The sequence below is a fragment of the Ovis aries genome, chromosome 3 (assembly GCF_016772045.2).
Source record: "Ovis aries strain OAR_USU_Benz2616 breed Rambouillet chromosome 3, ARS-UI_Ramb_v3.0, whole genome shotgun sequence".
Taxonomy (NCBI): Eukaryota; Metazoa; Chordata; class Mammalia; order Artiodactyla; family Bovidae; genus Ovis; species Ovis aries.
Genome location: NC_056056.1, coordinates 34,914,853 through 34,941,842, shown reverse-complemented (window position 1 = coordinate 34,941,842; position 26,990 = coordinate 34,914,853). Strand labels below are relative to the sequence as shown.

Below are 26,990 nucleotides of genomic sequence, written 5' to 3'. Positions count from 1 at the left end.
TTGCAATTTGCCTATAAAAATTTTTGTATGTATCTGAACATTGTTCAATTAAATGGTGCATTCTACTGAAACAGGAGCTCTGAGTTTGATTTCTTTTTCTTGTAATAATTCTCAAAAAAAAATTTAAATTTAGTGACGTAGTATCAAAGCTTTGGAAACGAACAGTAATTTTATACTGTTCCTCTGAAGACGTGGAAGAGATAATATATTATTCAAATCATTATCTTTTTTTTTTTTTTTCACTTTTTCCTGTGGAAAAAAAGCTTTTCCTCTGGGAAAGTCAACTTCAAAACCTTTGGAGATAATTTTTTTGGCATGACTTCTTGACTCTGTCACAAATGGCTTTGAAATATTCATCATTCCTCTCAGATGATAAACAACGGCATTACTTCTGTTGTTAAAGACAAAGGGAAAATGTCTCTAGTTTCTCTTGGAAGCTCTTTAGAAAGAACTCCTGAAACAGTGTGATAGATAGGTTCCTGGGTACCTGCCCAGACCATGCTCACTTTGTGTTAAACTGGCCTCTAATACCCAAGCCAAGACATTAACCAGAACTCTTGACCATATGACTGGATCACAAGTGAACACCCAGCCCAAGATGCCAATCAGACCCTCTCTCCCAGGAATTTAGACCATAGGCTGTCTCTGCTGGCCATGAGCTTAGTCACCATGTCCGAGGGGGGCTCAGGAAGTCATTTCCACTCTCTGTGAGGAGAAACAGAAATTTGGTGGAAAAAGAGTAAAGTGGGGACATATGTATACCTATGGGTGATTCATGTTGATGTATGGCAGAAACCAACACAACATTATAAAGCAATTATCTTCCAATTAAAAATAAATAAATTTTTTTAAAAAAGAATAAAGTGAATATGATGACAAGAAAATATGTTATAGGACAAAGACACTCAAGAACACAGATACTGCCAGGTTACTATTGTGCCCACCATCCTTCTAGTCCCTACGAGGCCTGGTTATACTTCCTGTCCTTGGGCACCATGGAATTCACTTAATTCCTTATAAAGACAAAGAAACAAACTCCTTAGTTTATGTTTGTTCCAATGGGTTTCTTATAACCAAACAGTCCCTGATTAAAACAAACTGTCAGTATGAAAAAACAGCAATTTTAAACAAAAGATAATTTCATATTTGAAATCAACGTTAGGAAATCTTTTGATTTACTAGCCACAGCTTTGCTTTATAAAACTTAAAATATTTCCATTATCTCTCTTTATAGTTATGAAATAATGCTGCTCAAAAAACCTATAAAACTGAGAATATTTCAGGATTCTGCCACTTCATCAAACTTCATCAGCGTTATATCCAAAGAATGAGCATGGTTCATTCATTTAGTCCCTCTAAATGCCAAGTACATACTGGAAATAAAATATAAGATACAGACTGGAAATAAAATGATCAAAACAGCCTCACTACTGCCCTATTTAAATAGGATACACAAAAGCACAAACACAATAATTTTTTCAAGAGTTAAGTGCTATAGAGCATGACAGTTATTACAAATACGCATATACATGACTCTCATCTTCCTCTGTGAATTTTGCTGTAACTTGCATATTTTGAGTCATTTCAGTGGCACTATCCTAGACATTACTATTTGTTTTATATAAATCAATTTTATCACTGAAGAGTCACTTTTCCAATCCTCTTTAAGTAAGTACTAGTTATTTCTTCTAGAATCATGCAATTCAAGGACTTCTCTTCAATTCAGATATCCTTTGATATTTTCTGTGAGAATCTTACACAAATTGGCACCTCTTTCAACGCCCAACAGTTTTCTCTTCACATTAAAAAGAGCTGAGGAAACATCATTCTTAATGCATGATAACCTTATGTGTTTTTCTTTAATGTCTGTTATTTCATTATACATATGGGTAATTCTTAGGAATCGATTCATAAATTTATAGGTAGAAATATGCCCTCTCCTTTGTCTTTCATTTTCACTATTATTAACTGCAAAGCTTTCTTTATTCAGCTTCCTTTATTCCAGATGAAACATTTATAGCAGAAATATTTCCTAGTACATAAAAGATTTCAAAATATAAAATTTAGTCACACATTATTTTCATTAATCTGCTTTGAGAAGGCACAGTAAAATATATAAAGAAAATGGAAACAGACTCCAAATCTGCAAAATACTGTATGTCCTTCCTGTTTTCTGAATTGTTAAGAGCAATTTTCCAATTACAAATTCCTTGTGTAATAAATAACTTCTAAAGACTGAATTTCTGTCGAATTCTGTTGGCTGATACAAGTAACAGAATGTCACATTCTTTACTACACTATACTTCAACCAACAAAAATCTGAACACTAAGATTCAAAAATTCATGCATGCATTCATCACATTCCTTCAATAAATACCTAACTGAATATCATTACAGTTCTAGGGACTGAGGATATAATTTGATAAACAAAATAAACAAAAAGGTCTCCATTTCTAACTTTGCTGAGTTTAAAGTTATGTAATAAATAGACTCCAAATACTTTGATTCAGCCTTGGTTAAAATTATAGTTTAAATCACATACCACAAGTTTTCAATGAAAACCGTTAGATAAAGAAGCTCTTCACATTACTACTACCACTGATGCATCATGATTCAACAAACTCTGCTTAGGAAAGTTTACTGTCAGCCCTCCATATTTATGGATGCAAAACACATGAGTATGGAGGACCGAATGTACTATGTCATTTTATCTAAGGGACTTGAGTATCCGTGGATTTTGGTATCTGCAGGGGCTTCTGGAACCAATCCCATCGATACCAAGGGATAAACTGTATAAAATACTGTAAAGACATTTAATTTTGAAGTAATTTAAATAAGTACAGTTACAAAGAGAGAAACTTTAATTGCCATGGCCTAAAAGCTATACAAATTAAGGAAAGCAAAAGAACCTTGCTATATAATCACTGACATTCAGTTCAGTTCAGTTCAGTTCAGCCACTCAGTCGAGTCCGACTCTTTGCAGCCCCATGAATCTCAGCACGCCAGACCTCCCTGTTCATCACCAACTCCCAGAAGTTCACTCAAACTCAAGTCCATCAAGTCGGTGATGCTATCCAGCCACCTCATCCTCTGTCGCCCCCTTCTCCTCCTGCCTCCAATCCCTCCCCGCATCAGAGTCCTTTCCAATGAGTCAACTCTTCGCATGAGGTGGCCAAAGTACTGGAGTTTCAGCTTTAGCATCATTCCTTCCAAAGAACACCCAGGGCTGATCTCCTTTAGAATGGACTGGTTGGATCGCCTTGGAGTCCAAGGGACTCTCAAGAGTCTTCTCCAACATCACAGTTCTAAAGCATCAATTCTTCGGTGCTCAGCTTTCTTCACAGTCCAACTCTCACATCCATACATGACTACTGGAAAAACCATAGCCTTGACTAGATGGACCTTTGTTGGCAAAGTAATGTCTCTGCGTTTGAATATACTATCTAGGTTGGTCACAACTTTCCTTCCAAGGAGTAAGTGTCTTTTAATATCATGGCTGCAATCACCATCTGCAGTGATTTGGGAGCCCAAAAAAATAAAGTCTGACACTGTTTCCACTGTTTCCCCATCTATTTCCCATGAAGTGATGAGACCAGATGCTCTGATCTTCATTTTCTGAATGTTGAGCTTTAAGCCAACTTTTTGACTCTTCTCTTTCACTTTCATCAAGAGGCTTTTTAGTTCCTCTTCACTTTCTGCCATAAGGGTGGTGTCATCTGCATATCTGAGGTTATTGATATTTCTCCCAGCAATCTTGATTCCAGCTTGTGCGTCTTCCAGCCCAGCGTTTCTCATGATGTACTCTGCATGTAAGTTAAATAAGCAGGGTGACAATATACAGCCTTGACATACTCCTTTTCCTATTTGGAACCAGTCTGTTGTTCCATGTCCAGTTCTAATATCAACAGATATTAAAAAACAATTTCCACCTGGAAATCTAAAGAGGTTTTAGTTTGGCCTCCTTATTGAAGCACTGAGGCACCTCAAAGGGTATCAATTTGAGAGTTTTCCAGATAATTTTTTAAAGCAAGGTCAAACCCAAGAGAATAAAGGTGAATCCTACAGTGATAACTGCAGAAGCAGGCCCACAAGGTAATCAGTCAAGCAATTTATAGACAAAGCACATACGGCAATTACAGATTTAGAACAGACAATAAGTTATCAACTTTGACAATGCAAAAGGAAAATAACAGAAGACAAAAATTGAGAGGTGAAGGAGGACAGGGGTTAATATCGTCATCTTACAAAGTGGGGAGCCAAAAGACACAATCTATGGCTACTATCGCTGCTGCTGCTGCTAAGTCACTTCAGTCACGTCCGACTCTGTGAGACCCCATAGGTGGCAGCCCACTAGGCTCCTCTGTCCCTGGGATTCTCCAGGCAAGAATACTGGAGTGGGTTGCCAGTTCCTTCTCCAATGTATGCATGCATGCATGCTAAGTTGCTTCAGTCATGTCCAACTCTGTGCGACCCTATGGATAGCAGCCCACCAGGCTCCTCTGTCCATGGGATTCTCTAGGCAAGAATACTGGCTAATGGAAAACTAAACAAAAGCACAATAAGTGAGCGCCATTATTGCACAGAGATTTTGCTTAAGAACCAACAGTGGTAACTGTGTGCCAGGCATTTACTAAGAATTTTTAGGAGCTATTCATTTAACTATACAATACAATGCTTTAAATAAGTCTTTAAAAAAAAAAAAAGAAGGAACTTCCCTGGTAGTCCAATGGTTAGGACTTTGCTTTCCAATGCAGGGTGTGGGGGTTCCATACATGGTCAGGGAACTAAGATGCCACATGCCTTGGGACCAAAAAACCAAAACATAAAAAAAAAGAGAAGCAAAACTGTAACAAATTCAATAAAGACTTTAAAAGTGGTCCACATCCAACAATCTTTAAAAAACAAAAAACTGAAGCTACAGGGTAACCAATCAGTTCAATTCAGTCACTCAGTCATGTCTGACTCTTTAAGACCCCACGGACTGCAGCACGCCAGGCTTCCCTGTCCATCACCAATTCCCGAGTTTGCTCAGACTCATGTCCATTGAGTCAGTGATGCCATCCAACTATCTCATCCTCTGTTGCCCTCTTCTCCTGCTTTCAATCTTTCCCAGCATCAGAGTCATTTCCAGTAAGTCAGTTCTTTGTATCAGGTGGCCAAAGTATTGGGTTTCAGCTTCAACATCAGTCCTTCCAATGAATATTAAGGACTGCTTTCCTTTAGGATGGACTGTTTGGATCTCCTTGCAGTCCAAGGGACTCTCAGGAGTCTTCTCCAACAACACAGTTCAAAAGCATCAATTCTTCGGCAAAAGCTTTCTTTATAGTCCAACTCTCACATCCATGACTACTGGAAAAACCATAGCTTTGACTAGACAGACCTTCATTTGTCTGTCTAGTCAGGCAAAGTAATGTCTCTACCTTTTAATATGTTGTCTAGGTTGGTCATAGCTTTTCTTCCAAGGAGCAAGCGTCTTTTAATTTCATGGCTACAGTCACCATCTGCAGTGATTTTGGAGCCCAAGAAAATAAAGTCTCTCACTGTTCCCTTGTTTCCCAATACAGGAACCAACAGTGGTGATATAATCACAATAATGTAACTTTGTAAGATGAAGATGACAAGAGAGAGAGATAAACGGTACAATGAAAACAGGCTGATCCTCATGCATCAGTGCAGGAAGTCAAAAGATAGTAACATCTAAAACTGATAAGCCAAGAAACAGAGACATAAGCATATTACTCAGATATATGGAAATCATCCCCAGGAGAACTAGACACTGAAACAATTTTTTTTTAAGGTTTTAAGTGGTTCCTTTGAGACATAGGTCTAGGATCGGAGAGAAATGGGATAGAGGACCACTGCTTTCATATATTAAAAAATTCTGAACTACTTACATTTTTCACCATGTGAATGATTTACTTTGATCAATTCTTTCAAATTTAGTTAATAATATTTTTCCCCAAAAGAGTAGCAATCCGATCTGTCCTACTATCTCAGTCAGGTCAAATTCTTTTCTATTTTAATGGTTTCCAGAGAATGACCTAACAATAAAAGGTTAACAGGTCAGCACGTCACAAATTTTTCAGTTCATGTTGCAATTGGTAAATTTATATAGAGTGATTCTACAAATATTAAGATGTGGCCTTTCCTGGCCTAAAATGGCAAAACACACAATCCATGGTCTGAAAGGTACTGTTTGCCCATCTGTCCCACCTTCAATATCTTTGTTCTTTACTCCTCTTTGTAAGAAAAGTCAGACTTTCATACTCTGTTCAATAGAATGGTTTCAAGGGAAAATTCCTGATGAGAGTACTGATACCAACCAACCAAAGCGATCATCATCTCCATCATCACAGGCTACAGCTGCAGTCCTGGTGATTATGGCAGAGAAGCGCTGACGCAACCCGGGCAAGTGCTGCAGAGAGTGGACTAAATCCAACAGGAGGTCTTGCATATTATTCATCAAGGTCACAAACCAGAGTTTCAAGAGCTCAAGGCAGCCCACACACACATTTGGTTTGGCCTACATAATGCTGGCCCACATTGTAATTTTGAAGAAGTGGCCAATGTCTAAAACTGAGAGAATTCAAATAAAAATGCAGACTTCCACCTTTTCTCAATAAATCAGTAAGGGTAACCCCTCAAAACTGGGTTGAGTGCTCCAACTTGCCACCCCTAGCCTACTTCCCTCATTCATGTTACCAGTCTGGCCTTTTAGTCATTTATATTTCTGATCTTTGCTGTAAAAAACATGTGCATGCCCACTTGACCACAACCTACTGCCTGCCAACTATCTTACTAGAACTAGGACTGAAAGACAAACTTTCAAAAAGTGGTAAATCCTTCTGATTGATATCTTACGAGATGACACTTAAAAGCCAGAAATAAAAACACTAAAGCACAAAGTCCAATAGCTAGCACTGTAATCTACATTTTCAGTAAAACAGTCATCATTTACTTACATTTTAATGTCTCTCCAGCATATGGTATATGCAACTTAAATCGGTCACAGTTGGGTCCAGGAGTCAAGGACGTGCAGCTTTTTAAAAAAAGAAAGAAAAGAAAAGCATTTCTCAAAACCCCACATATTTATAATATTAAATAAAGTTAATTAAAAATAATCCTTACAGACCACTTAAAACACTGACTTATAGACCAAAATAAAAGCCCTTAATGGTCATGGAGGCTAAGACAAAATAAGACCTGTGTTCAAGGAAATAATTCATTTATCTCACAATAAAACCTATATGCCTTCTAACATTAAATACCAACAGTGCTTCAGCTACTTCTCTCAAAGAAGTGCATCTCAACTTTGAAAACAGGTACATGATCCAAAACAGGTCTGTAGTCTTTGATGCCAAGAATTGTAAAAGAAGCGTAGTTTTATGGTCATATTTTATATATAGACTCTTAGTTTTCACTCAGTTAGTACTAAAAAGAGCCCACTTTTGGCCTTTTTCTGGTACCAGATGGTTTTCTCTCTTTCCCCGAAAACAAGGCGCTTCCTCTAGATTTGGCACCCCATAACTTACATCTGTAGCAGAGCACAATGCTCTGCACTCAGTTTCAGATAAAATGCAAATTTAAAAGGAGGGGGGTGAGTTAGTCACCCAGGTCTCAACAGCTTGTTGTTGTTTTTTTCAAATCTATTACTTTGCAAAGTTATACAATGTTCTTTGTTCTTTACACAGATTTACTTTGTAAACTCTCTCTCATGATCTTCTGAGTCATAACTTCAACTGTAACAGCAATATTGGCTTCATAAATTAATAAAATATTAATATGAAGTCAGTTGAGGAAGTTGTACGTCTTCATTTAGTCAAAAAAATAAGCAAAGCTTTTCATTGGTAGAGTAAGAAGGACTTTTTTCATAACTCCAAAACTGCCTATGAAACATTTCTGAAAAAGAACCTACCTAAGTGGTTTAAGGAAAGGAAGCACTGTTGGAACAAATGTGCCACTTCCCTAGACGGCCACTGTGAAAGGCAACCGGCATGTGAAACTAAATTTGAGAAGTGCTGACTCTAAAAACACTAACTCAGAGCTCATATTAGATTTACTATTACTTTTTCCCAAAACACTATGAATGTGAAAGAGAAAAGTAGACCGAAACGTTAATGTATTTAGCATAAACCAGACTGAGTGACTGAGCGCACGCACACCAGGTCAAGTATTCCTCTTTATCCTTAGGGGCCAATAAAAACATTAGGTTATAAACTAAACAACAAAACCGCACTAGTAATTACAGAGTAACTTACTTTAATTTTTTTTTACAAGTTTTAAGATCACAGTCTCCTTTACCTTTCAACATAAAAAATTCTTTGGGGCACATTTTATTAAAGGTACTAAAATATCTCTCTTATAGTAACATCTTTTCTAGCCTACAACATAGTAGTTCTTTGAAAACACTTACGGAAAACACTTAAACACTAACATTATAAAATATGAAGTATAATCTAATGACAGAAATGACTCTACAAGCAACACTAAGAATTTTTTTCTCTTACATTATATTCAACAATGTTTTTAAATAATTTAACAAATAAGCACACAATCAAGTGTCTTTGGAGGCTTGAAGATCGAATCACCTATCTTAATGACTAAAGTTATTAATAGTACAGGAAATCTTCAAGATTAATCTGATTCTAATTTGAATAAACTCATCCTTCTAATATGTGAATTAAATTTTGAAATAATTAGTCACTGTGGTGCCACACTTTATAGTATTCACTTTATGCTTAAACCAGGACTAGGAAAGTGTCTTTGTGCTCTGCCTTTTCACCTTCCTCCTTTTCTACTTGAATGGCTGGTCCCAGCCACCTCAGGGCAGAAAAAAATACATTTCTCCATCTGAGTGATTCACTCACTGATTCTTTTCACTTAGCTAAGACTGACTGAACATTGCTCCATGTCTTAGAAATATAGAGTGGACAAGATAGATAAGAGCTACAGCCTCATGATACTTAAAATCTGGCAAGGGAAGGAGAAATGATTTTTTTAAAAAAAAAGGAGAGACAAATGTGCAAAGATAGTTTGAGATTGCTAAATGTGATGAAGAAAATAAAACAGGGAGCTGCAATCAAACAGGAGCCACACGATGCTGGAAGACTGGGAAAGACCCTTGAAGGTGGTGAAATCTGAAACCTGAATAATGCAAAGGGCCCAATCATAAACAGTTCTGGTGAAGAGCATTCCAGGCAGAGGAAACAGCTGGTGCAAAGGCGTGAAGGCAAGAAGAAGTTGGGTATTTCTGGGGGAAGGGATCTTGCTAAGTCTGGGCAATGCGGCTAGAGCAGAGTGATTGCGGGAGATCAGAACAGCAAAAGATCAGGACAAGAGATCCCAAGGGACAGACGATGCAGAGCCACGGAAGCGGGGGCGATTAATTCAGGTATTATTCTGAGTACAAAGGAGGGTTTAAGGAAGAGTATTATTATCTGAGTCTATGTTTCTAAAAGATTATCCAGTATACTGCATGGAAAAGGGGACTGTGAAAAGGTAAAACAGAAACCAGGAAACCAGACACGAATCCATTACAGGCAAGAAAGATGCTGGGCCCTTGGGCTGGGGAAAGACCAGGGGCGATTGAGACGAGACGATTTACTCAACAGGGGCAACTAGGAGAGAAGCAAGCTGAGGGAGAAGGGAAGTCAAGAGCTGAGTGTCAGCTGACAGCCAATTCTTCCCGGAAACCGAGGCAGATCCATGGGAGGGACAGCCATTCTAAAAGAGCCACTAAAGCAACACACACACACACAAAGAAGATAGAAGAAAAACTCATCAAAAAAGAGCCCTGTCTATTGTTGGAAAGATCACTTACTTAAGTGGGGATGGTGGCAGGGGTAACAGTCCTCAAGCAGGACTATACACGGGGTACATCAGCTAATCTCCGGTTAACTGCAAGGCTTCTGTCTGGCTGAGAGGTATACACAAATTTGGGGCCAAGAACCAAACTGTTTAAGGGAGCAGAGAAGAAAGAGAGAGTCTCTCTCTCGTAAACAGCACTCAGCTTCTCCTCCAAGGAAACATTGAGCAAATTATTTAAAATATCTTGTTATGCTGTCTTCCATATTTCTTAGGATAAACAGCTTGATGGGAAACAAGCCAATGTCATCTTACCTAATGGTTCGTTTAAGATTAAACTGTTTCCCCTTTTTAAATTACCTCCATCTAAAACTGGTTTCGGTCATGTTATTCAATTTACTGTGAAATTTCAAACCATACTCAAGGAGGCCAATAGTTTTTCAATTAATAAAAAAAAAGGTTTGGGTTAAAAAATACTGAAAAACACAGATGAAAAGAAAGGTTCCACATATGGAAAAGAAAGATCTAAGTGTGCTTATGTCTATGTACAAAAACAGATTTCAAAAAGAGCATCACCAAAATGTTAAGTAGGATTTAGGGTGATCGTTAGAACTTTCTTCAATGAGCTTCTGCATTGTTTTGATTAATAATGAACATGAACTATTCTATAATTAAATATTTTAAAGCTAAACATATTCTTTCTTATTTTGACCCAGGAAACTTGGCTATGATGGCTTGATTTATCTTTTTCTTCTAAAGTACCTCACTCCTTTTCAAAAGGAAATAAGGCAGGGTGATTTACTGATGAACAGTCTTCAAATGAGATGTATGAAACTCTTTATATTATGATATCACAAAACATGACATTTCTAATATTTATTATCTCTCACAGTTTCTCACATGTCATGGTTTAGGAATGGCTTGGCAGGGCAACTCTGGTGTAAGGTCTCCCATGAAGTTGCAGTCAAATGCAGTTAACAGAGAACTAATACAGTACACAAGTTCATTCTCCTAGAAAGACATTTCCTTACCCAAGTATGAAAAAGCTAGTAAGAAGCTACTAACTTCATTAAAATTGTATTCGCATAATGGCAACTTGCCCTAACATAGTTAGATCTAAAGGTTTAAAAAGACCAACATCTTTTAATAATAGAATAATTTTTAATGACTTAGAAATTGCTGACAGTTCAAATGTAACTTCAAATTTGCCTTTCAATGATATTTTTGTTTTCTTACTTTTTTTCATTTTTGGCCACACCAAGTGGAGGCTTGTGGGATCTTAGTTCTCTGACAAGGAATTGAACCCATGCCCTTAGCAATGAAAGTATAGAGGCCTAACCACTGGATCATCGCGGGATTCCCTCTCAAATATATTTTTGAGTGTTGACTACACATCAAGCAGTGCGCTAGAAGCTGGGAATACAGCAATGGCAGGAATAAAAAGATATTATCTTACCATTATAACATAAAAAAGGTTTGGGATGAACCATGCTCTAAAAATGTATCTTCCACTAAATTCTAATTACCTCATTATACTGGGGATTCACTATTTTAAAGTTTAACAGGTAAGAAAACAAAGGGTGTTGAGCTCCCTTTTAAAAAGATTATGCATGTGGGGATTCCCAAGTGACGCTTCAGTTCAGTTCAGTTTGGGCACTCAGTCGTACCCAACTCTTTGTGGCTCCATGGACTGCAGCACGCCAGGCCTCCCTGTCCATCACCAGCTCCCAGAGTTTACTCAAACTCATGTCCATTGAGTCAGTGATGCCATCTAACCATCTCATCCTCTATCATCCCCTTCTCCTCCTGCCCTCAATCTTTCTCAGCATCAAGGTCTTTTCAAATGAGTCAGCTCTTTGCATCAGGTGGCCAAAGTATTGGAGTTTCCAGCTTTACCATCAGTCCTTCCAATGAATATTCAGGACTGATTTCCTTTAGGATGGACTGGTTGGATCGCCTTGCAGTCCAAGGGACTCTCAAGAGTCTTATCCAACACCACCATTCAAATACATCAATTCTTCGGCGAAAGCTTTCTTTACAGTCCAACTCTCACATCCATACATGACCACAGGAAAAACCACAGCCTTGACTAGACAGACTTTTGTTGACAAAGTAATATCTCTGCTTTTTAATATGCTGTCTAGGTTGGTCATAACTTTCCTTCCAAGAAGCAAGTGTCTTTTAATTTCATGGCTGCAGTCACCATCTGCAGTGATTTTGGAGCCCAGAAAAATAAAATCAGCCACTGTTTCCACTGTTTCCCCATCTATCTGCCATGAAGTGATAGGACCGGATGCCATGATCTTAGTTTTCTGAATGTCGAGCTTTAAGCCAACTTGTTCACTCTCCTCTTTCACTTTCATCAAGAGGCCCTTTAGTTCTTCTTCACTTTCTGCCATAAGGGTGGTGTCATCTACATATCTGAGGTTATTGATATTTCTCCTGGCAATCTAGATTCCAGCTTGTGCTTCTTCCAGCCCAGTGATTCTCATGATATACTCTGAGAAAAAGAAGGTTCCTCTCAAGTTAACATCAAATCAGGCCGTTTACTCTGGTACCTTATTAAGAACTTGGAGCTAACCACTGACGTGATAAAATGCTAAGCATAATAATCTTCTCAAACTATCATCCCTACAATTTCTTATTTCCCATCTAATCACATGACTCTCAATATTGTCTTTGATCTATTTTCTAATGGTGGTTTGTTTTTCCTACCAGTTCTAAGATTCTTGGTGCCAAGAACTGCTTTACCCTTTTCAAAATGTCTTAGTACAGCAATCCAGCACAGTGCTACGAACCCAGTACTAATGACTGAAATCATCAACTAAACTCAAAAATTGTCATTTTATAGACGACAATAGATTGGAAACCACTTCCAAAGCACTCTAGTCACATCTTAGTCTCCCTGACCTAAGCATCTTTAAATCATCTCTAATCTTCAGAATCCAGCAGCACTTATGTCGAGGACATGGAGAGTCCAGCAACTACGCATGGAGGTAACGGTTTGCTGAATGAAAGGTTTGTGTAAAACTTGATCCCCAGTCTAGCACTCTTTTCCTGCAAGAACCAATGATTTAACTGGAATTGGGAAGCCGTTCTCATCTGCACCTCTGAGAAAGTTATAAGTGACTATTTGTGGAAGGTCCTCCCTTTGAAGAATTATCCATGCAACTCAGAATTTAAAGTCATAATCTAAAATTACTCTATTTTCAAAATAAATAATAACAATAGCAGCTAACATTTATTGGACATTTACTGTGCAAAGGGCACTAAGTTCTTTAATTAAACTATTTAAGCCCACAGCAACCTTCAGCAATAGGTACTATTGTCTCCATTTTACAGATGAGGAAACTGAGGCAAATAAAAGCTATATAACTTGCTAGTAAGTGATGGAGCTGGGATCCATCCCAGGATATCTAGCTCCAAGGCCCATTTTCTTTTCTTTTTTAAGGTCCATTTTCTTAACCACCAAACTAAATCATCTCTCAACAATTAAAGAGAAAACCATCAGAATTGATGAAAAATGTGAATTATAACTCTTCTCAATCAAATGTATCTGATTAAATCTGTGCTGCAGTGTTGACACTCTTGATTTATTCAGCAACGTCTTTAAATAATAGTGAAATGTAAATTTAGATTTGAATCCTTTTTAAATCATTACTTGTTCCTAATTACTGAGATGGTACTCAAATAAGGAGAGTTTCAGTATAAAGAAGAAAAGGTAGGCAATTTCACAAGACTTTACACAATCTGAATAACAGCCAAGAAATAATCTTGATTTAACAAAGTTAAATGAAGATATTCTACAACCTTTAAGACATCAGCATTTTTAAGACAATGCAAAATATATGCTTTCCAGTTTAAAGCTAAACCTATTATTTGACATACTTTCTGGAAAAAAGTAATGACAAACCATTTCTCTTCTTCAAGCCACCTAAAAAGAACAAAGTAGATGAGTCTAGGGTTCCTTCCCTGAGTAGACGTCAGTTTCCTTTACTCTAACTATTAATTCACCATTTGGCATGTTCTCCTACATAGCTTCCTGTTTTCTTGATAATGACGTGTGTGCTTAACCAACAATATTTAACATCAGCTAAGAAGGAAGTCTTCAGCTTTGGCAACTTAAAATACCAGGTGAGTATGAAGCAAAAACAGGTTCAAAGACCAATAACTGCATTTTAAATAACTATTAAGTCATAAATTAGAGTGAATTACTGTGAGTTGATATTCAGCACATTTTCATTTTACAGAGTTAATTTTCTCTGAATTAACTCTAACACCAAAAATTCCACTCAGACTCAAGCACTTTCAAAATTATCATGGTTTCCAGACTGAAATTCAGCAATAAAGAAGCTAGAAGGCTGAAGTAGGATATCGTAACAGCTATCTAAATAATCTATAAAATGGGCATGTTATCTGTGGAGGTATCTGAACTTCTGATTCACAGAATCTTTCACCTTCAGTCTTGGAAGGAAATTATGGTGCAACTAGATGACTACATCAAAACCCACCAGGGGTTAGGCCTTTCTACAAGAAGACTCATGAATTAAAGCTGGTGAAAGAAAGCAGCAAAATCACACTGAGGTAGATGTTTCAGATGCTTATCCAGGAGACTAGAACTACCCGCTTGATGACATACGATGTTCCTGATATACCAAGCACATCCTCTACATCTCTAAAGTCTAAAATCTATTTCTGAACCCTACTAGAAAGTGAGGGATTTAACTCGTAGCACAGGAATCCAAAATGCCATTACCAAAATAAGTGACTCAGCCCAGAATGTTTTAAAAATTATAAAATTAAAATATTCAAAAATATGTGTTTGCCAGTTCATGTGGCATCAACTGTTATTCTCAGTTTCTCCGCTGTATCTCCATTTACAAATGAGAGGTTTCAACTCTACTTTAGAGTGGGCAGTATTTTTAAATCTTAGTAGGTGTTCTATAGCAAAAATGTGGTTTACATTATAATATCGTTTCAGCAGGAATGATGGGCTCAAATACTATTTTTAACAGGTAAGTAGGCAAGGGGAAATCCTTTAACTTTTTGAGATAGATGCTTAGCTCATTACTGGTCAACCTTTCTTCTTTTCTAATATACGCATTTAATTCACTCTGTTAACAAAACAGAAAAGAAAATTAAGAGGATTATCTCAGTAAGTTCAGGATAAGTGTTTGATAAAATTAAATATCCATTCATGATTTTTTCAGACTCTTTGAAAACAAGGATAAAAAAGAAACTTCCTTAATATGGTAAAGGCCATCTATAAAAACTTATAGCAACATTATACTGGTAACAAAATGTTAAATGTTTCCCTTTGAGACAGAATGAAACAAGGATATCCTTTGTTACCACTTTTACTTAACATTGAAATTGAAATCCTGCCTAGTACAAAGTTTGCAGTATGAGGAAATAAGGGTATAAACATTGGAAAGGAAGAAATAAAACTATACTTATTTGTAGGTAATATGGCCTTATGTAGAAAGCATTTTAAAATCTTCACATCTATCACTGGAAATGACATTCAAGTTTAGCAAAGTTGCTAAACAAAGAACATACACAAAATCAACTGTATACTGTATATCAATATACCATCGACAGTCAGTTAAAAAATAAAAACTTTTAGAAAGATGCCATTACAAATAACATCAAACAATCAATATATAGAAATAAATGTCACAAAAGGTGCACAAGAGCACTATATAGAAAAGCTATTATTAAGAAGAAAATAAAGAAAACAAACAAAAAAGAACATAGATACCATGTTCACAAATTAAAAGAAACGTAATGAAAAGACAACAGTTCTTAAGTTGATCTGGAACCTGAATGGCAGAATCTAAAATGTAAATGGAATATTAAGAACTAAGACTAGACTAGATTCTCTTGATGAAGAAAAACTTGAAAGAGTTATTTATAATAGCCATAAGGTGGAAACAATCCAAGTGTTCATCAACTGATGAATGGATAAACAAAATGTAGTCTACACACATAATGGAATGTTATTCAGTAGCCTTAGGAAGAAAAGAAATTTTGACACATGCTACAATATGGATTAACCTTGAAAATGCTACACTAAGTGAAACAAGCCAGCCACAAAAGGCCAAATACTGTATGATTCCACTTATGTGTGGTACACAGGGTAGTTAAAGTCAAAAAGACCAAAAAGAGAATGATGGTTGCCAGGGGCTGAGGGAAGAAGGGAAAGAGTGTTTACTGGGTACAGAGTTGCAGTTTTGCTAGACAATGACCGCACAACAACATCAATATACTTAACGCTACTGAACGCAAACTTATATGATTAAAATGGTAAATGCTGCGTGATATTTTACCACAATAAGAAAAAATCTCAGTAGGAGAACCTGCTCTATTGGCTATCAAAAATTACTATAAATCATTAAAGTACTGATATTGGTACAAAGATAGACAAAAAGAACAGAGAAACAGAAGAGAGAGTCCAAAGAAAGACCCTCACATACCTGAACACTTGATTTCTGACAGGTAGCTCTACACAGAAGTGAGGAAAGAAAACTGTTTTCAATAAATGATGCTGGGTCAGCTGGACATATTGATACTTATAGTGAAAAATACAAAACCCAAAGCCTACCCTTATAACATTCCACAAAAATCAAGTCCAAGTGGATTGAAGCTCTGAATGTAAAAAGAAAAAAACAAGAAAAATATTTTTAGAAGATAACCTGGGATGGAGGGAGATAATGGAAGAATATCTTCAAGAACTTGGGGTGAACAAACAAGGACCTACTCTAAAGCACAGTGACCTGTGTTCAGTGTCATGTGGCGGCCTGGAGAGGAGGAGGGTTTGGGGGAGAATGGATACATGTATATGCATGGCTGAGTTCCTTGGCTGTCCACCCAAAACTATTACAACATTGTTAATCAGCTATGTTCCAATACAAAATTAAAACCTTTAAAAGAAGAACTTGGGGTGAACAAAAATTCCCCAAAAGCACTAGCTATAAAGGAAAAGATGGGTAAATAGGATCACATTAATATTATTACAGATCTGTTCATCAAAAAACACCATTAAAGGAGTGAAGGTGGTGCGAGCGATAAAGAACCTGCCTGCCAATGCAGGAGACATAAGAGATGTGGGTTCAATCCCTGGGTCTGGAAGAGCCCCTGGAGGAGGGCATCGCAACCCACTCCAGTATTCTTGCCTAGAGAATCCCATGGACAGAGGAGTTTGGTGGGCTACAATCCATAAGGTCGCAAAGAGTTGGACACGACTGAAGCAACTTAGCACACACAAGGCAGTGAAAGACAACCCTCAGAGTGGGAAACGGTATCTACAACATACAAAATTGATTAAAGCTCATATTCAGAACATATAAAGAACTCCTGTATAGTCAGTAAGAAAATGGCAACTAAGTTAGCAGATCCAAAGGGGCACTTCATAGAAAGGGATCCAAATGGTCAATAAACATATGAAAATGTGCTTAACTGAATTAGTCACCAGGAAAATACAACTTAAACCCACAGTAAGTTACCACAACACACCCATCAGGGTAGTTAAAATTAAAATCTCAACCAGTACTGACAAGGATGAAGACAAACGAGAACTCTTATACACTGCGGCAGAAGTATAAATTGCTACAGCCACTTTGAAAAACCACTGGACAGTAGTTATTAAAGCTAAATACATATACAACCCTATGATCTAGCAATTTGACTCCTAAAATGATCCCAATTGATATGTGTACATATACCTCACCAAAGAATTTGTTGTTTTGCCACTAAGTTGTGTCCAACTCTTTTGTGACACCATGCCTCTGTCCATGGGATTTCCCAGGCAAGAATACTGAAGTGGGTTGCCATTTCCTTCTCCAGGGGATCTTCCCAACCTATATCTCCTATACTGGCAGGTAGATTCTTTACCATTGAGCCACAAGGTAAGCCCTCGGCAAAGAATACAAAAATGTCAATAACAGTAGCAATCTTTGAAAATAGCTCCAAACTGAACAACTAAACTAGAATTTCAAACTGAACAACCATATAAATGCCTATTCGCTACACGATGTGCCTAGTCACTCTGTCATGTCTAAGTCTTTGTGACCCCATGGACTGTAGCTCACCAGGCTCCTCTGTTCACGGGACTCTCCAGGCAAGAATACTGGAGTTGGTTGCCATGCCCTCCTCCAGGGGATCTTCCCAGCCCAGAGATCAAACCCAGGTCTCCCACTGCATGCAGATTCTTCACTGTCCACGAATACTGGAGTGGGTAGCCTATCCTTTCTCCAGAGGATCTTCCTGACCCAGGATTCGAACCAGGATCTCCTTCATTGCAGGCAGATCCTAAACCAGCTAAGCTACCAGGGGAGCTCAGGAAGCTAGGAAGACAAATTAGGATGTAACCATCAAAATAAATATTATATAGCAATAAAATAAATAAACTACACCTACAGGCAACAAGGTGGATAAATCTCACAAACATATTGCTTAAAGAGAGAATACATACTGTGTGTTTCCATTTATTTGAAGTTCGAAACTAGAAAAAAAAAAAACAACTATAGTGTTTGCATACTGATAAAAATAGTGCAAAGAAAGCAGAAAGTGATGACTACAAAAGTCAGAATAGTGGTCTACCAATGAGGGAAGAATGGGGTGCTGACTGGGAAGAGGCACATAAGGAGTATCTGGGGCACTGCCAAACATTTTATTTCTTGATCTGGGTAGTGGTAACTCAGACGTTCATGTTTTAATATTCATTAAGTTGTAAGAATATGTTTTAAGCTATCTATGGTTTAACAAGCCCTCCAGGGGACTCTAATGCACACTCAGTTTGACCACTGCTATGAACGTGTACCATGTCTAGGCTTAGTACTGATCACAGTAATCTGAGCTGGATTTTCTATTGTCAGTGGATCAACACAGCCACCTGCATATGCAACTTCACATTTTCCTTTCCTATGATACCAAATTAGTTTGAAATAGTTTATTTTCATAATCTTCATTTCCTCTTTAATTGAATTTTTCTTAACTCTTGTGGAGCCAGTGAGTTTTCTAAAAATTTGTAACTGGGAATACACATTTCTTTACTCCAAATCAAATTATAAGTATTTGTTAAAAATGAATATAAAGTGTTACACCTGGGACTTTCCTCTTGGTCCAGTGGTTAATACTCCGTGCTTCCACTGCAAGGGAGTGCAGGTTTGACCCCTAAAACGCTGGGCTGGAAGAAGCACAAGCTGGAATCAAGATTGCTGGGAGAAATATCAGTAACCTCAGATATGCAGATGACACCACCCTTATGGCAGAAAGTGAAGAGGAACTAAAAGCCTCTTGATGAAAGTCAAAGAAGAGAGTGAAAAAGTTGGCTTAAAGCTCAACATTCAGAAAACGAAGATCATGGCCTCTGGTCCCATCACTTCATGGGAAATAGATGGGGAAACAGTGGAAACTGTGTCAGACTTTATTTTTGGGGGCTCCAAAATCACTGCAGATGGTGATTGCAGCCATGAAATTAAAAGACACTTACTCCTTGGAAGGAAAGTTATGACCCACCTAGATAGCATATTCAAAAGCAGAGACGTTACTTTGCCAACAAAGGTCCATCTAGTCAAGGCTATGGTTTTCCAGTAGTCATGTATGGATGTGAGAGTTGGACTGTGAAGAAGGCTGAGTGCCGAAGAATTGATGCTTTTGAACTGTGGTGTTGGAGAAGACTCGTGAGAGTCCCTTGGACTCCAAGGTGATCCAACCAGTCCATTCTAAAGGAGATCAGTCCTGCGTGTCCATTGGAAGAACTGATGCTAAAGCTGAAACTCCAATACTTTGGCCACCTCATGCAAAGAATTGACTCACTGTAAAAGACTCTGGAGGGACTGGGGGCAGGAGGAGAAGGGGATAACAGAGGATGAGATGGCTGGATGGCATCACCGACTCGATGGACATGAGTTTGAGTAAACTCCAAGAGTTGGTAATGGACAGGGAGGCCTGGCGTGCTGCAATTCAGGGGTCGCAAAGAGTCAGACACGACTGAGCGACTGAACTGAACTGAACTGAGGGAAACTAAGATCCTGCATTTTTCATGGTACAGCCAAAAACAATTTTTCAATTATATAAATTATATTTACAGTAATGCTTATTCTATTTTATATCCTTTTTTAATTTTTACTTTATATTGGACTATAGTTGATTTACAGTGTATTGTTAGTTTCAGGCATTCTTTTTTAGATTCTTTCCCACAGAGGTTATTACAGAATACAGAGTTCCCTGTGCTATATAGTAGGTCCTACTGATTATCTATTTTATATATACTAGTGGACATATCATTCTTTTTTATATTTGCTTTATATTATACAAGCATGCTTTATAATTAAATAAACTTGCATGAATTAGGGGTTCATAATCAAATTATTTGAGGTGCATGATTGAACAAGATCACTCACAAGAGAGATACAGAACGGAGTCTCTCTCTTCAAGAACCTTAAACTGTAATCAGAAGACAAAAATCAAATCTGTGAAAGTCAAACAAGGCACAACTTAAATAACAACTCAAGACAACAATAGATAAAAGTCACAAAGCAATTAACATGATTAATTGCCAAATTAGGGCTAAAGAAAATAAACACAATAGAAGCTGAGGGAGCAGAGAAACCACTTTCAGCAGAAGTAATCAAAGAAGGTTCACTGGAATATAACTGGCCTCAAAGAATAAGTTGGGTCTGATCAAGACAGAGGAAGGAAAAATACCTACCAGCAAGTGTCCTTAATAGGGCAAAACAAAAGACACAAGATAGTCTGCTAGAATAAAAGCTCTACAATGAACTAGAGTACATTAAATCTTTGATCCCTTAGTGCTCAGCAGCATACCTGACAACACACAGGAGGTACCTGATAACTACTGCATATATAGTACAGGTGAGCAAGTGGAGCCAGAGATGACAAGCACACTCCAAGGTCATGTCAAAGTCAAAATAAGTTACATAAATGTCCTGGACAGATTCTTATTCCAATTGTGAAAATGCCGTTAATTCTTACACTTAAAAAAAAATAAATAAATAAGAAATCCCCAGGGACAAGGCCAACTTACATACTACTCCTTTACATTTAATGTATTATACAACATAAATTTAGAAAAAGCAATTTTTACACTAAACACTTTTAATTTGTTCAATAAAAATATTCCTATAACAGTCTTTATGCCACCATTTTCAATCCTTGACCCCAAACATGACCTAAATGGATGTATTCCCTGTTCTCGGAACTCTGCTTTATATTCTATATCCTTTATATCCTATGTATCTAGATCTCAGTCTCAATTCCTGCTGCTTACAAGAAAGGACTGGAGAGTGTTTATCTTGGCAGGCTCCAGTGGTTCAGAGTCTCAAGGGAATGAACTAGCAGAGCCTTGATCTTTCTCTTACTGATTTTTCATGATACTCATTTATGTTTGTATCTCCACAGTGCCTCACACTTACTAGCTGCTCAATATATGCTTTTCTAATAAAAAATAAATAAATTTGAGTGAACATGAATAGTACAAAGGGAAGGTACAGAAAAGAACAGATGGGAAACTGGCATGGGACAGAGGAGGCCAGAGAGAAGAAAAAACAACAAGCAAAAAGTAGAAGCGAGAACTGCAGTGGAGCCAGACAAGGCAGGGATAAAAATGGAGGATAGAATGGGAGAGCAGAGAAGAAGGGAAGCGGGAGAGTTAATAGACTGTAGTGTCATTAAAGGATTCCCGCTACTGTTGGTGAGAGGTGCTTTCTAAAGATGAAAGAAAAAAAATTTTTAATTCTCAAATTCTTCTAAGTGATTATGAAAAGATTTAGTAATATTAATATAAGTGTAGCTTCCCTAGTGGCTCAGATGGTAAAGCGTCTGTCTGCAATGCAGGAGACCCAGGTTCGATCCCTGGGTTGGGAAGATCCCCTGGAGAAGGAAATGGCACCCCACTCCAGTATTCTTGCCTGGAATATCCCATGGACCATGGAGCCTGGTAGGTTACCGTCCACGGGGTCACAGAGTCGGACATGACTGAGTGACTTCACTTCATTTCACTTCATCAAGAACTAAAGGGCAATGGGATAAACACACCATCCATGTATTTTACATTGTTAGGTTTTAGAGGATTTTTTTCTTAGATTGCCATCTGGGATATAACAGTTAAACACCATGAATTGTAAAGCCTTGTGTTAGTTAAATAGTCTGTCTCTTCCTCAGTTTCCTCATCTGTAAAATGGGGATGATAGTCACTCCATGGAGTTGTTATGAGGTTCCACTGACATGATACAGACAAAGTACTTAGAACAGATTCTGGCACAGTATAAGTACTCACCATTAGAAGTACTGCAAAACAGTTTTGCACAACTGCAAAATCAAAAATATGGAGAAGGAAAGACTGTCTCAAACATTATTTTCATTAAAGCCTTAATTTCACTTGGGCAATAATTTTTAGAATTTAAAGCAACCACCAAAAAAACTTTCAGTGTACCCCCTCACCTCATTACTACGCCTTCTTTAACCTACAGACAAATGTTATCAGAAGTAGTCCCACTGTGCAGACTGACTCAGAGCTGGGATTTCCCCAGGTGCCAATTCAAATGGAGCCCAGGATGCCCCTCAGGTTGCACAGCAGGGCCCATGGCAGAACAAAGAGTATCAGCTGGAAGATCTAAGTGGTGGCAGAGCCAGAAGAGACCGGAAGCAGCCCTCAGAGAGAGGCAAGGAAGAAAGCCTCGAGTCAAGACCAGAGACTTTCACACGTTTCTGACACACAGTAAGAAACTTACAGGCCACCACTTTATACCATCACCTAGTACACACGCATGTGTTGACTATGCACACATACAAGTGTACACAAGAGTGTGTATGTGTCTACATAAATTGAAAATTTTTTCTATGATACTCAGCTATAATACTACATGAAATGCACTGAATTTTTTATTCAATTCTATCCTATTTGATAATTTTTAAAATGTGGATCAAGACCCACTAACATGATTTTATAACACACCAATGGATTACAACCTACCAAATGGTTTGCTACCAAACGTGAACGTGAAGTCGCTCAGTCGTGTCCAACTCTTTGCGACCCCATGGACTGTAGCCTACCAGGCTCCTCTGTCCATGGGATTTTCCAGGCAATAGTACTGGAGTGGCTACCAATGCTCTGTCTGAAACAAGCTCCATGAATGTAGCTTCCAGAAAAATGAAGACAAAAGTACTATACTACACAGTAGTCAAAGCTACCTATCGAACAAGTCACTCAGTTCTAGGTGTTATACTTTAAGAAGCAGAGAGATTAACTGGATCACTTTCAGAAAAGCCAACAAGAATGGTAAAAGTTCACAAATCATACAAGCAAAGGTTATATGCCAGTCTACAGAAGAGAAAAACAAAAAACACGACAGCTACCTTCCTTTATTCAAAGTGCTGTCACATGGAGGACTGATTAAGTTTGTTCCTTACTGTGTCAGGAAGCAGAAGTGACACAAAAGCACGTTCTAACAGCACAGGTGCCCAATGAGGAGCCTTGGGACTCGAATTTCCCTGTGACTGGAGATACTCAGGCTGAGTAGGTATTTAGCAAGGACGCATCAGGAGGGGCTAACAGATCACATGGTGGCTGTTAGGGTTTAATGCCTCCAATCCTGAAATTCTATAACTCCAGACTAGATTAAGATAATGTTAAACTATAATAGGACTTCAAAAGCCAACACCAGTTCTTTATTAAGTTTTTGGTTTTTTTTTTTTTTTTTTTTTGGCGGGGGTTGGGGGAGGATAGAGTTGCTTTACAACATTATGTAAGTTTCTGCTATACAACAAAGTGAATCAGCTCTATGCATACATACAGCCCCTCCCTATTAGGCCTCCCTCCCTGCGCCCTATGCCACGCATCAAGGCCATTACAGAGCATGGCTCTGCGCTGCAGCCCAGCTCCCTGCTATACAGCAGGATCCCACCATCTGTTTCACACATGGCAGTGCACGTGCGTCAACCCCAAGCTCCCTGTGCATTGCCCTCTTCTCCCCTTCATGTCCACCCGACCGTCTTCCACATCTGCGTCTCTCTTCTGCCCTGCAAATACTTTCATCTGTACCATTTTTCTAGATTCCACATATATGCATTAATATATTATATTTTTCTCTTCACAACTATATTAAGTTTTTATAAAGAAATGAATTCTACCATGAACTACATTAAACAAACTTGAAATGGCAAATGTTAACATTTTAACAAAATACAGTGTAATAAAAATTGACTAAATGTGCCTAGCCCAGTCAATAAAACCTTCATCAGTTACAAGGAGAGAAAAACTGAATTACCACCCAAGTCACTGGCAGAGTGTTAAGATGTTTACCAACTTAGAAAATATAAATCTATACCTAGCTTTAATAGGCAAAAAGCAAAAAAAAAAAAATCTTTAAAATGTACAGGAATAAAGTAAGAAGGTTTCCTAAAAAAGACCTGTATTGTAAACATTCTCTCCTTACTCAAAAGTCACGCTTCTTTGGTCTATATGCAGAAAACATAAAGTAAGGATGCGCTCAGTTTTCACTGACCCATTAATTGAAAACTTTAGTAATTTTGAGAGAAGTCTGCATTCTTACAACCTTCTACCATATTTTTCTATTGTATTTGTTTAAAAAGGAAAAAAATTATCTCAGATTATCCCATTATCAGCTAGCAATTACTTAGTGTACCACTGTCTCACCACTCAGAATTCTGAAAAGGCCAGCTCTTAGACTGTTAGAATGCAGAAACACCCTGAGCAGTGATACTCAAAGTGAGACCCATGGACCAGTACTAGACTACAAACTGTTACTAATCCATGAGGAGACAAGAACAGATACTGAGAGTAAGAACTCAGAAAATTTTATAGCAATTTACAAGTGTAGCTTTAAGTCTAGAGAGTTTATCATTAAAAAGCCACGCCTTGTAGTTCATGTGTCTTTTTTAATTTCATTTTTTGATTAATTCCTTTTTATTATATTTTATAAAAGTAGGACTTGGTGACAGACTGGAAGCTTTTTAAAACTCTAGTCCTTCACCAAAGACAAGTGAGAAACATTTAGCTAAATATCCTTTATTTAAATGCTGAAGGTCTTTGATTATAAAGATAAACTGCTTTACTTTGAAGTCCCCCAGTCCATCCACTCACTTTGGTTTTCCCTAGAGTAACAAACACTATTAATTTATTCCTTGCCAAGTGTTCTTTTGATATCCCTGCTAAACTGACAGTAATATCAATATAGCTCACTGCTTATAATTTATCATCAGATTATCTATCTGACTGCTCAGAATTTCTAACACTACTTCATTTGTATCCAGATGTAGTTCCAACATGTTCTTGGATGCATTCCTTTTAAAAAGATATTAAGTAATTTGAGATCCAGTTTAAAGGGAATCACCCAATCTTACAATATGACTGCTGGCAGAATCTGCGGCAGCAAGTCACAATGTTTTAGAAAGTCTAAAGAAAAGTATCGCTCAAGTCTAAATCCTAGGCCTTCACACCTGAAGTAGTGGCCTGCTGCATTCTGAACTCATGATTAAAGATCTGATACCTCTGCAATTCTGCCAATCTACCAGGACCCTCAATTCTTCATTTGAACTATTTTGGTCCCCAGAACTCTTTTCTGACTTATATGTTCTTTCATTTCTTACACAAATAAGTACAAAGATGGATATAATACATATAGAGTCTCCCTTAATGGAAAAGGAAATGACAACCCACTCCAGTATTCTTGTCTGGGAAATCCCATTGACAGAGGAACCTGATGGGCTACAGTCCACGAGGTCACAAAAGAGTCAGCCATGACTTAGCGACTAAACAACAATAACAAGTCCCCCCTTAAATGCAGTTCCCCTTTCCAAGATTTCAGTTACCAATGGTCAAAGTCCCAAGGAATTAATGGGAAATTCCAAAAATATACAAGTCATAAGTTTTAAGTTTCATGTCCTTTCTGAGTAGCAGGATGAAATTTTCGGCCATCCCATAAGGAATCCCCAACAATCAGTGCAGTCTGCTCCTGACATCCAGTCACTGACATCGTCAGGATTCAATGATCCAGGATCACCCCAGGCAGATGATCCTCCTTCTGACAAATGGTCAGGTCGTGAGTAGCTAACACCAAGTCACAATTCCTACATCATTCACCTATTCACCTAATCATGCTGGCATTTTATCATCTCACATCATCCTAAGAAAAAGGGTGCTCACAATATATCCTGAGAGAGACACTGCAGTCACTTAATTTTCAGTTCAGTTCAGTTGCTCAGTCATGTCCGACTCTTTGCGACCCCATGGACTGTATGCCAGGCCTTCCTGTCCATCACCAACTCCCAGAGTTTACTCAAACTCTTGTCCATTGAGTCAGTGATGCCATCCAACCATCTCATCCTCTGTTGTCCCCTTCTCCTCCCACCTTCAATCTTTCCCAGTATCAGCATCTTTTCAAATGAGTCAGTTCTTCACATCAGGTGGCCAAAGTATTGGGATCTTCAGCTTCAGCATCAGTCCTTCGAATGAATATTCAGGAATGATTTCCTTTAGGATAGACAGGTTGGATCTCTTTGCAGTCCAAGGGACTCTCAAGAGTCTTCTCCAACACCACAGTTCAAAAGCATCAACTTTTTACAGTATATTTTATAATTTTGTGTGTTTGTTAGTTGCTCAATCGTGTCTGACTCTGCGAGTCCATGGACTGTAGCCCACCAGGCTCCTCTGTCCATGGAATTCTCCAGGCAAAAACACTGGAGTGGGTTGCCATGCCCTTCTCCAGGGGATAGTCCATATGCAGGGATTCAACCCAGGTCTCCTGCATTGCAGGCAGATTGTTTATGGTTTCAGCTACCCAGGAAGCCCCATTGTTATAACTGGTCTATTTTATTATTGTTGTTAACCTCTTATTGTGACTAATTTATAAATTAAACTTTATCATAAATATGTGTGTAGAGAAAGAAAACCATATATGTAGAGTTCAGTACTATCTGTAGTTTCAGGCATCATTGGGGGCTTCTGGAACATATCTCACGCGGATAAAGTGAGGAGAGGCGGGGAACTACTGTAGTTATAAAAACCTGCCAATAACAAACAATTCCCAAAGATATTTTTATTACACAAAAATGTGATCAATACTACTGAGGAAAAGTTGAATAAATATACAAGGCTGTACTATAAGAAATTATTCCAGAATGCCAATAATTACATACTTTTA

At 37.9% G+C, this 26,990-nt stretch overlaps 1 protein-coding gene and 1 non-coding gene across 7 annotated transcripts in view; one reads left to right on the top strand and one right to left on the bottom strand.

The window, feature by feature from the left end:
* Positions 1 to 26,990, bottom strand: part of BABAM2 (BRISC and BRCA1 A complex member 2) — a 416,111-nt gene that overhangs the window by 350,755 nt on the left and 38,366 nt on the right. For all 6 annotated transcript variants that reach the window (XM_060411985.1, XM_042245926.2, XM_042245927.1 and 3 more), the window contains one exon: positions 6,963 to 7,039. In XM_060411985.1, coding sequence (XP_060267968.1) covers positions 6,963 to 7,039 — 77 coding nt within the window. The remainder of the gene's footprint in view (positions 1 to 6,962; positions 7,040 to 26,990) is intronic.
* TRNAC-GCA (transfer RNA cysteine (anticodon GCA)) lies at positions 21,622 to 21,693 on the top strand. The gene has a single exon. It is a non-coding gene; the product is annotated as a tRNA-Cys (tRNA).